The sequence below is a fragment of the Scyliorhinus torazame genome, chromosome 12, assembly GCF_047496885.1.
Source record: "Scyliorhinus torazame isolate Kashiwa2021f chromosome 12, sScyTor2.1, whole genome shotgun sequence".
Classification (NCBI taxonomy): Eukaryota; Metazoa; Chordata; class Chondrichthyes; order Carcharhiniformes; family Scyliorhinidae; genus Scyliorhinus; species Scyliorhinus torazame.
Window position 1 is genome coordinate 172,243,130 of NC_092718.1, and position 11,583 is coordinate 172,254,712.

The window sequence follows — 11,583 nt, forward strand, 5'->3', positions numbered from 1 at the left end:
CTCTGACGGATATCCGGTTGAGTTTTATAAACGTTTTCCAGGTTGCTAGGGCCGCTCCTGGTAAAGGCTTTTAATGAGTCCAAAGAGCTGGGAGTTCTCCCCCCCAATATTATCGCAGGCATCGATCTCCCTTATTTTGAAGCGGGATTAGGATCCTAAATGAACGCGGCGATCTCGGGTTTTATATTGGTTGGGAAAGACCCGAGGGTGAAGAAGGTCCTTCTTGAGCGGGGGCACGGGGAGGGGGGTTTGGCCCTTCCGAACTTTATCAATTATTACTGGGCGGCTAATATTTTGATGGTTAGGAAGTCGGTAGTGGGGGAGGGAGCAGTGTGGGAGCGGGTAGAGGTGGCATCTTGTAAGGGCACGAATCTGGAGGCTCTGTTAACGGCATCTCTGCTGTTCTCGCCGGCTCGGTACTCTACAAGCCCAGTGGTAGTGGCAGCCCTGAGGGGGGGGGGGGGGCCTTTAGGTGGCGGCAGCGGGCAGAGATTGAAAGATTTGGGGATCTCTTCATTGAGGAGGGTTTCCCGAGCCTGGAGAGATTAGAGGAGTTTGAGTTGCCGGGTGGGAACAGATTTCGGTAGCTTCAGGCACGGGACTTTGTCTGGAGGCAGGTCCCAAGCTTCCCTCGTCTCCCTCTCAGGGGACTTCAGGATAAGGTGATGTGTAATACAGGAGTTGGGGAGGGGAGGATCTCAGAAATATATAAGGAATTGATGGAGTGGGAAGGGGTCCCAATCGGGGAGGTGAAGAGGAAGTGGGAAGACGAGTTGGGGGGTGTTGGAAGTCGGGCAATGGGAGAAGGCGCGGAAAAGAATCAATGCATCCTCATTGTGTGCCAGGCTTAGCCTGATCCAGTTCAAGGTGGTCCACAGGGCTCATATGACTGTGGCCCGGATTAGTAGGTTTTTTCAGGAGGTGGAGGACAGGTGTGGGAGGTGTGGGGAAAGTCCGGCGAATCATGTACATATCTTTTGGGCATGTCTGAGGCTGAGGGGATTTTGGCAGGGATTCTCAGATGTCATGTCAGAGGTCCTGGAAGGGAGGATGACTCCGGGTCCAGAGGTAGCAATATTTGGAGTGTCGGACGATCCGGGAGCCCAGTGGGGGAGAAAAGCCGATGTTTTGGCCTTTGCCTCCCTGGTGGCCCAGAGACGGATTTTGCTGGGCTGGAGGGACTCGGAGCCGCCAAAGTCAGGGGTGTGGGTCAGTGACATGGCAGGGTTTCTCTGGCTAGAGAAGATTAAGTTCGTCTTAAGGGGTTCAATACAGGGGTTCGCTCGGAGGTGGCAGCCGTTCATCGACTTCTTTAAGAAAAACTGACTGTCAGCAAAAAGCGGGGGGGAGGAAGGGGGGGTTGAGGGGAGGCATGGAAGTGGAGAATAAGGGCAGGGAATCTAATATATCATAGATTATCATAGAATTTACAGTGCAGAAGGAGGCCATTCAGCCAATCGAGTCTGCACCGGCTCTTGGAAAGAGTCCCCTACCCAAGGTCAACACCTCCATTCTATCCCCATAAGCCAGTAACCCCACCCAACACTAAGGACAATTTTGGACACTAAGGGCAATTTAGCATGGCCAATCCACCTAACCTGCACATCTTTGGACTGTGGGAGGAAACCGGAGCACCCGGAGGAAACCCACGCACACACGGGGAGGATGTGCAGACTCCGCACAGACAGTGACCCAAGCCGGAATCGAACCTGAGACCCTGGAGCTGTGAAGCAATTGTGCTATCCACAATGCTACCGTGCTGCTATGGGTAGCTAGGAGTTAGGCCGGGGTGAAGTTGGGTATGTTAGAGTGGGTTTTTTGCATGTGGCGGACCGTTCTGTTATTTAGAATGTTAATATGTTAAAGTATTAAAATTATAAATGTCTCAATAAAATTTTTCCTAAAATAAAGCATAGTGGAGGGCAGCACCGTAGCATTGTGGAGGGCAGCACAGCAGCATAGTGGTTAGCATGATGGCTTCACAGCACCAGGGTCCCAGGTTCAATTCCCGCTTGGGTCGCTGTCTGTGTGCAGTTTGCGCTTTCTCCCCGTGTATGCGTGGGTTTCCTCTGGGTGTTCCGGTTTCCTCCCACAGTCCAAAGATGTGCAGGTTAGGTGGATTGGCCATGTTAAATTGCCCTGAGGCTAGATGGGTTGCTCGGTTACAGGGATAGGGTGGAGGTGTGGGCTTAAGTAGGGTGCTCTTTCCAAGAGCTGGTGCAGACGCGATGGGCCAACTGGCCTCCTTCTGCACTGTAAATTCTATGATTCTATGAATGACGGACAAGGCCACGTCCTGTGTGAAGCGGGCGAGAATGAGGGCCTCACTGCCTTCCGGACTTGCCACATTCTTGCCATTGCCGCCTGTCCTCCATCCTCCAGGTGGACCTGCGGGTCCTCCCCAGCATCATCCTCCAGTCCCTCCTGGTCCGTGCCTCCTCATCCTCCTCCTCCTCAATGGCCACATGTTCCTCGCCCTCCACATGTCGTCCCGCTGCTGTGCCAGGTTGTGGAGGACACAAAGCGGGCAACTTTTGAGGAGTCCGATGCATCGCTCAATGACAAACCTGGTGGCCGCATAGGCCTCTTTGTATCAGGTCTCCGATCGGTCACCGGCCTCTGTCATGGTATTATTAGCCAGGTCCTCAGTGGGTACGTACCCCTTATCCTCAAGAGCCAACCGGCCATCCTGCAGTGGCCCTCGAAGAGGCCGGGGATGTCCGACTGCGCCAGGATGTAAATTTTGTGCACACTACCCGGGAAACATACACACATGTGCATGACCTTGATGTGGTGGTCACACACGAGTTGATGACGTAGGACACTCCCAGATGGCCTGGTGTGCACACGACGACATGCTTGCCATCTATTATCCCCTTGACCTAGGGCATCCGGTCGATGGCGGAGAATCCTGCAGCCGGAACATCTTGTTGGGCCTGGTTCATATCAAAACTTATATAGTTTTCTACCCAGGCAAACTGGGCATCCGTGTTTCAACCATGCGGCCAGACGCCTCTGCAGTCACTGGGAGTTATGGGTGGTGGGTGGGTCAGGCAGGCTGGTTGCCCCCAGAACAGGACCACACGGTCCAGGGGTTGGACACCCACGCTCCAGGGGTTAGACACCCATCTCTCCACCCTCTCCCACCAAAGCCTAGCCCAGGACATGAGTGGCCACCCCCCTGCTCCGCAACCCCACCCCGACTGAGCCTGGTCCCCCGGTGGCTCTCCCACACTTCTCCGAGCACTGGGGCAGCAACTTCAGTGTCTCCGGGCTCTCTGCCTGGGAGCGAAGATGGCTACTCACCTCCTCATGACCCCACAGCAGCCCTTCCGCCAGCTTCACAATTTGAAAAAGGTGTACCAATTGGTGCCCGAAGGCCTTTAGATAGAGGTTGTCCCCGTTAATTGTATGGAGATTGGGTTTAAGTGGTGCTTACTGGTTTCTCGCCAAGCTATGGCGGGATCCTGATTTTGCCAATGGGAGCGAACTGGTTATATCACAAACAGATTGGCGCCCAGTGCTGTTCTTGATTTTGGCCTCTCCATCAATTTAATGGTTTCGTCGCGCTCTCGTTTAAACACAAGGCAGCCACTAAATTGCGCCCTGAGTAAATCTGCTCCTTTGCAAGTACTTAACATACTTGTACCAAATTCTGCTCTACACTATTTTACTACAGGAACGATCTGCTGTTTAAGTGTGCTTAATTTTAGTTTCTTCGCTGAGGAAAAGAGATTGCTGTTGCTGTTGACTCGATTGCACAATCTAACTAGGGCAAGAAGTGTTCTGGTGAAAGAATGAATTGAGCTCAGGAGTGACAGACCAACTCTGATAATATCAGTTATGAATGGGATTGCTTAAATATGTGAACTGTTGATAACACTTGAGTTATTTCATGGCAAAACCAGGCAGAAAATGCTCAGAGTTTTTAGCATACAATTGCAATTGTGGATTTATTGAACAAGATCACAGTAATCAAACATGCACTGATTATTAAAATACAACAGGTTTGTAAAAAGCAGAAGCAGATATATGGAATTCTCTCTGGATTAGAATTCCATGCTAGCCCCGGTAGAAACAACCCCAAATGCCAGTCAGTGAACTCTCCCAACACAGTTACACGTTGTGGTACATTATTTTACAGACTGCAAACAAGTTCACACGTGCTTCGGCTGTATAATTTCCGGCATTAGAATTTTGCACAGTGTTTGAGGTGTGAAAAATATCGAGATTGTCCCAGAATTAAGTAAATCTTGAGCACCCTGAACTAATTGGACACTCTCAGGGAAACTGATTAATTTCATTCTGCAAAGGAAAATCAGGTTTAGAGAACCAATATATGGGTGGGAGAAATTATGAATATTGTGATGCTGAGAAGTAATGGTATCTAGGTGAGATAGTATACATGGGGATAGTAAATGCATCTGGGACTAGGAGAGCAGTGAATAATGAGGCAAATGGATAGGGGGAAGAGGATATCTAAAAGTATAACCCTTGTGGGATTAATTACTTAGCCATCCACTTGGAGCTAAGAATGAAGTGGATACTGCTCACTACTATTATTTTGTAATAATGGAAATAATTTGATTTCTTCTGTGTGCTGTAATGTTCATCCACTGAATAAACAGGAGTGACCAACAAGCCAATACCTTTCCTTGAAGTCCCAGTTAACAGGTTGGTTGAATCATCATGGTGACTTTCTTGATGTTAATTCCAGACCAGTATGGATACTTTCTATTAAGGTACACACGACCACAAGCATCAAACCACCATCCACCATAACTAGCAGCACAAGAACGTCGGAAGCTATCATAATCTCTGTCCTTTGTTGAAAAAGGCTGATTGTCAACCAGTGAATTTTTTGTTAGCTGGGTCATTTGGTCAACAACATTCCCAGAAAATGTGCCAAGCCTGATTATGTACTTCCCTCTCTCAGATTCTATGTAAAATGAGGAATACTCGGCATATTTAATTCTATTTCTGGTGTCCAGAAACTCTATTCTCAGCTTGTACCTATTCTGTTTGGTTAGAAGGTAGATGTACTCATTGCCCAGCCAGAAATCACTCAACACATCACCAAAACCGTATTTATATGTGGTCCAACTTTCTTTCCAGGTGATCTTGCTGGCTCTGCTGCTACGTTGAATCACTGTCCAGCCAGAATTGCGTTTCATGACACATTTGACCACAAGTAGAGGGGATCTTTGAGGCTGAATGACGTAAACCCCTGAAGCAGCCCTTCTGTTACTTCGTTTAATTGCTGTGCAGTCACGTGGCACTGAAGGCAAACAAAATCATGGCATCAGTTTTAATCCATACACTATAATCTTGTATAGACATAGAGGAGCTGGGTTTCCGACCATTTTCAGGTAACACCATCGTCTCTTACATGAATACAAAATAAGAGTCTTAACTGTCCATCTTTTCATAAGAAAAATCAAGGATGAAAAAGGCCTTTAAGCTTTTTGACACATGTCATCTGGTACCCAAACTCACTCACTAGTCTCTGATATATTTACCTGTACTAGTTTGCCTGGGGAACAGTTCCAAGTGTTTACCTCTCTTTCTGGAAAGCAATTCATTCTAATAGCTATTTAAAACTGTTTCTCGCTCACTTAAATTAGTACTCACAGTATATTGAAATAATTGGGCACTTAATCACAGTATGTTGAAATAATTGGGCATGATCTAACGGCTGCGTCGCACTGGGCATGGATCCAAGCAAGTCAGTTAGATCACGGGAGATGCCGAAATCAGGAACCGTGCCAGGCGCTGATCGGTTTCCGATCTAACTGGCACTCTCGTTGACGAAATCAGGATCCCGCCGCAACATGGCGAGAAATCAATAATCACCAATTACTGTCAATCTCCATCCCATTTACCGGAAGAACCCCCTATCGAATGACCTCCCATGATCTAACAGGCTTCCCAGAGAGTGGTCACACGGGGGGCTTTAGCCGACCTAATTTAAAAACGTGAAGGTAACGCAATGGCTGCTGTGGGGATCGGAGAAGGTAATAAACCATCTTGGAGGTCGGACAATCAGCTGGAGCGGGATTGGGGGGGGGGGGGGGGGGGGGGGGTTGGCACCAAGAGCTGGGCATCAGCACTAGTGAAATCCCCGCGGCCAGAGGGTGAGTATGTGGATCAGGCAGACGACCTGCGCCAGGTCCAGGTAATATTCAGGGTCTGGGGTTCGATGCTTAGGAGCCCCTGCTGTGACCAGGGGTACGTGTGTATGGCGGATTCCCCCCCCAGCGTAAGCAGCTTGTTGCATGGTGCCCTGTGAGAAAGCGGGAAGCGAAAGGGTGAGGGAGGCTTGGGGCATTTGAGGGTACGGGGTGGAGGCCATAGCAGATTGTCGGTCTCTCCTCCTCTCCTCTAATTCCTTCCAGATATCACAGTCTGAATGATAATGCAGACCCCCCCCCGCAGCAGCTGCCCTCATAGTGGCGGTGGCAGTCCAGTGGCTAGACGCTGGAGAAGGCGATGACAGCAGTGTCGACAGGGGCTCAAGGTGGCAGCCCATGTGCAGGGGCCCACCCCACACCCTGAGGATCCAGCTGCCCTTCAGGCCAGGGAGAGGGAGGCCAGCAACAGCCCATGGTGTACCAGAGCCACTGGTCTTTCGAAGAGATGTCAGAAAACATATGCCTCAGAAGGCTCCACCTCAACAAGGGGATGGAAGCTGCTGCTTACTATGCCCTGTGGCCTTTGATGCCCCTGCCAGGCATCCTCTCGAGGGCATGGGGACGGAGGCCAGTTGCACATGCCTCGCCGTGCCACCCTGTTCCGCCCACTGGCCCCGAGATGCGCCATTGTCAGAAGTGGGGAGGCGGAATCGGGAGAGTTGATAACCGCCATCATCTCCCTGTAGGGAGGTTTCAGGTTGGCCTCAAGTGCTTTGTCTTTCCATATGGTTCCCGTCTGTATTTTGGCCAACTTCTCCTGCAGGGACAAAGGGAAGGCATCGTTGGGAGGGGATGGGGGACTATGGCATGGGACAGTGCTGCTCGTGATTGCTGGGGTGCGATGGTGGGTGCCAGGGTGTGCTGGGCCACAGCTGCGGTATTGTGCTAGGGGGATGTGGTGCCAACTGCAGGGTCATTGGGGGCAATCGGGGTGGCAGGTGGAACCACGCTGCAAAACTTAGTAACTTTTCCATTGGATCGCACCCATAATCAGGGTTTAGCTGATTTATACCTCAATGAGTTTTCCCCTTTGCTATCTGATCTTTAGACTGTAGGGTGCTAAACTTTCTTCCCAGCGCATTCCTTTTCATTGGAAGCGGGCTTGTTGATCCTCTCTCCATCCCGTTCAGCAGATGTATTTGTTTTTGTGATCTGGGACTAGAACTATATTAGCACTAATGTGAACACCATCCTCGGTAGGAGATTTTGGGATATGAGTGAGAGGGCTTGATGTTGATTTCTTACCTGCTGAAATTGTTGCCACTGCAAATAAGAGGAAGAAACCAATCTGAAAGAGGGTTCGTTGCTCCATTTTCCCCATTCCCCTGGGAAAAAAAGATCATTCATGAGACCGTGGTCAACGTCACTTTTTAAAAGACTCAGACAGAAAGTGAGTTAAAATCCACCTGTGACAGTAAATGAGGTACATCAATAGCATCTTCAATATGTACACTCCATCTCTAAGTTACTTGGTGAGCTCACTGTGGCTGCTTCCACTTTTCCTAATGACTGATCATCTCCAGCAAAGGTTTCTCTTCCTGTCACAGCATTGTTCTCTCTGCAATCTAAAATCTTGTCCATGTCCCAGAAAGATTAATATAATAATAATAATAAACATGCTCAAAGGCTTAGGATCAAAAGTCCATGGTTCTCCTGGCCCACTCTCGCCATATTCTAGCAGAAGTGTGGCAGATAAACCTAAAATATACCTTGGGTTACATGACTTTTGACCTTGCCCCAGAGTTTCACTGGCACTGTGATAGATGTCTGGAACAAGGCCTTTGATGCAGGAAACGCTGGGATTTGGGGTTGGTCTACCCACATCTTTGGCTGCTAAGAGAACACGATGAGTAGCATGAAAGCTTCAGGCAACCTAGGCAGTCAGTGATGGATTTAGAGTTCACTATGTGGGGGCGGATTTGTGGTTTCTGGAAAATAATATTCCTGAGGAGACCTAGTAATCCTCTCCCACAGCCTAGCAGTTCCTTGCTTTTTAACTATTATACCACTGTGGCACCCACTCCCTCCCCCTTCCGGCCACCTCACACCAGACCATCTATCTTTCCTTCTTTTGTTACAGGTTCTACAGTTCTAACACATTCTCCCTCCCTTCAGTTCTGATAAATAGTCCATGGACTCGAAAGTTTAACTCTGTTTCTCTCTTAAGAGGTGCTGGCAGACCTGCTGTGGTTTTCCTGCATTCTCTGTTCTTGAATCAAAGGTACTACCTGGCGTAAGGTCATACACTTTATTGTGAGACAGCGTTTATGTGTCATCGAAGATTAAGCTTTATGCCCAATCATGCACCAGTACTTCAAAAATTGAAATAAAAACTAAAATTGCAGAAAAACTCAGCAGGTCTGGCAGCATCTGTGGAGAGAGAAATGGGGTAAATGTGAATTTAATAGACTACCTTCTTCAGAACTGGTGGCACCACACTGGAGGAGGTAGAAATGGCAGAGGATGATCCTTCGACTATGTAGGCTGATGGAGTGAAAAGTGAGGACAAGGGGAACACTGTCTTGGTTCTAAGAGGGAGGTATATGATGAGAGCAGAAGTGCACAAAATGGATTAGAGACATTTGAGGGCCCTGTCAACGACAGTGGGGAGTGTGGTTGGGGAGGGGGTGGGGGGCCTGGTGGCGGTAGTACTCGTGTGAGGAAAAAAGAAAACATGCTGGAAGTGCCGTTGTAGAAGGTGGCACTAGATCATGTGTAGGTGTTCAAAGAACTTTCAGGATTGAGCCAGGTTAAGAGTGCAAAACAATGATGGTCTATTACTGTCATACAAAGATCAATAAGGAATGCGTCAATTAAGGTGAAAGAAAAACTCCAAAACCTGTATGAACAGAAGGCGCAGTAACAATTGCTGCATGTTTCACTTAACATTGTCAAGATGAGATAGTGAGTCCAGCAACCAACGAATAGAAAGTCATATACACCCCGACTCAGTTTATACCTAAGAAGCATTGGTATTTTCATTTGCCCCCTTCTTTGTTGTTATAGAGTATTTTAATAATGTTTTAACAAGCATTTCTCTATTTGATTAATTGTATGGATGTCTTTGACAAAGTGCGCATGGGCGTGCGCCATCATCGTTTGTACGGATTTTCAGATTAGCCACGAGGAGCTTGTATATAGTTGTGTTTAGCTGCTGCTGATATCTGAAGCCAAACTATTATTACCTCAATGTTTTTTAAAGGAAAGAAGAATTAACTTTTGCACTGCGTTCGACTACGTTTCTTGTGGTCAAGTTATCACAATTGTATACACTTTCTCTTTTTGCGAGGCCCCATTCCCAGTGCAGAGCTGCTGAATACCTTGCTGCACAAAAATGCCCTTGTAATGTTCAGTAGCATGCTGTCTGTTGAAACACTGTAGACTTGGTTTTCCTCACATTAGAGAGGTTTGCATTGCAGAGTTGTCAGAGTAACTCAGGATTACTCAGTCACATGAGTCTCCATGCAGCAATATGCTGCTTTGTTGATGTGTATTTAAACCAATATTCAGAGTTTTGCTCAGGATGTTTGTTACATGGCGACAGTCTTGACTTACCTGTTGGTTTGATGGAGTGTATTAAAACATTCATTTTTAAAATTTACCTTTAAAACGCTGCCAGTTTACAGGTATCAGGTGACTGCTGACAAGCTCACGTGTTGTCAGACTGTCTCTTCTCGGTGATTTCGCATAATTTGCTAAAATTATTGTTCCATAATTGCCAAGTTTTATACAGTGTAACCAATCCAGAAATTATTCATATTTATACAGTCGAACGCCCATAAACTTCAGCTCATCAGAAGCTTTGCTGTCCCTATATTAATTCACACCACATCGGATTCACCCACCACGCCTGTGCTTGCTGACCTACTTTGGCTTATGGTCCAGCACTGCCTCGATTTTATCTCCCCCCCCCACAATCCAACCCCACCCGCTGCACCAACATCCATCACTCTTTCCCTTCCTCCCTATCTGAGGAACCTCTTCCTATCCCACCATCTCCGAGATTTCTATGGCAACCTCCCATTTCCATTGTTCTAACAGTAATTGTTTCAGCACTGGCAGATGTGCCTTCAACTGTTTAAGCCTAAACTTTAAAACCTTGAGCGCTCTTTCCTCCTTTAAGATACTTTTCAAAACATTCTTTGATTAAGTTTTAGACTCCTCTCCTCAGATCTTTATGTGTGGTAGGGTGACAAAGGTGTCAGATTTTGTTTGATCGTATTCTTATGAAGCACCTGTTCCATTAAGGATATATTAATATGTCAAAGGCACCATATAAATGCCCGTTATTTTTGTTATTCTGCAGGTTAAAGATCTCTTTCGAACATGCTTTCAAATAATTAAATACCTCATAACCATAATTCATGTATTTATTCAATATAATAACTCAGTAATACTACTTCCTATATAATAATGAGAAGACTATTACTGTCAAAGTATAAGCCTATAATGTTGCCTCTTCTGTCTAAAGAAAATAACTTTATTCACACCAACAAGCACAAAGCAATTCATGTGATACCGGTAAAAAGGTGTGTGGATCACAATTTAGAACTGCCTGAGAACATTTCTGAAAATCTTATGGGCAGCATGGTGGCGCAGTGGTTAGCACTACTGAATCACTGCATTGAGGACCCAGGTTCGATCCCAGCCCTGGGTCACTGTCTGTATGGAGTTTGCACATTCCCCCCCGTCTGCGTGGATCTCACCTACACAACACAAAGATGTGCAGTGTAGGTGGATTGGCCATGCTAAATTGGAAAAAAATTTAAAAACGACAAAACAAAAATTCTGCAAATACTGCACCTTTAAGATGGTTTGCAATTAGCTACCCTGCAGGTTGTAAATGTAATGCAGGGTCTGACCCTGCTCCACTACCTTCAGACTTGTTACTATACAGCAGGTTGCGAATACACAGCTCAGAACAACAAGCAAGGCTACAGACATACAGAGTTACTTACACTGTGAACAGGTTTCCAGTCACACAGAGTTTGGAAGGTGCACCGTACTTTAAGAGGTTGGGTGATGTATGTTATAGTGATATGCTTGTGACGTTTAATAGAGGAGTTGACATTCTCTCAAACACCTGTCAAACAGGCTTCCCAAGAACATGATTTTAATGTAAGCATTTTATTAAATTTTCATAAATGTAAACTGGGGAGAAGGGTACTAGGAGGAAGTGAAATTGGGGGAAAAGGCCGGAGGCTGCTTTACTGAATCTGATTGTAGAAGTAAAAGTGCATGAAGACTAAATTGGAGCTGAGATTTCTGCAGGATGTTTGAACCATACGTTTTCTTTTGGTCATTAGTGTCTGATACGCATGGAAAATTAGTTACTTACTTGAAAGTCTCCAAATCTGACAAACAATTTTATAAAATCTCTGTTTACCCACTA

General features: G+C 46.9%; 1 protein-coding gene across 2 annotated transcripts; it reads right to left on the bottom strand.

Moving 5' to 3' along the window:
* Positions 1–3,949: 3,949 nt before the first annotated feature.
* LOC140387257 (fibrinogen-like protein 1-like protein) lies at positions 3,950–11,204 on the bottom strand. 2 transcript variants are annotated; one of them, XM_072470213.1, is made up of 3 exons: positions 7,598–7,644; positions 7,437–7,516; positions 3,950–5,278 (listed from the first exon to the last, which is right to left on the bottom strand). In XM_072470213.1, exons 1-3 carry the CDS (start codon positions 7,627–7,629, stop codon positions 4,668–4,670), a joined length of 723 nt encoding a protein of 240 aa, XP_072326314.1. In that variant the 5' UTR covers positions 7,630–7,644; the 3' UTR covers positions 3,950–4,667. The 2 variants fall into 2 exon arrangements, with proteins under 2 accessions (XP_072326314.1, XP_072326315.1); XM_072470214.1 differs by lacking the exon at positions 7,598–7,644 and adding an exon at positions 11,150–11,204 and having other exon boundaries at positions 3,951–5,278.
* Between the last annotated feature and the right edge of the window lie 379 nt (positions 11,205–11,583).

Coding starts and splice junctions, on each gene's coding strand:
- LOC140387257 (XM_072470213.1), bottom strand. CDS start 7,629: ATGCTATTGATGTACCTCATTTACTGTCACAG. Junction 7,517..7,597: donor TACCTCATTTACTGTCACAG/GTGGATTTTAAC, acceptor TTTTTTTCCCAG/GGGAATGGGGAAAATGGAGC. Junction 5,279..7,436: donor AGTGGCAACAATTTCAGCAG/GTAAGAAATCAA, acceptor GTTTGCCTTCAG/TGCCACGTGACTGCACAGCA.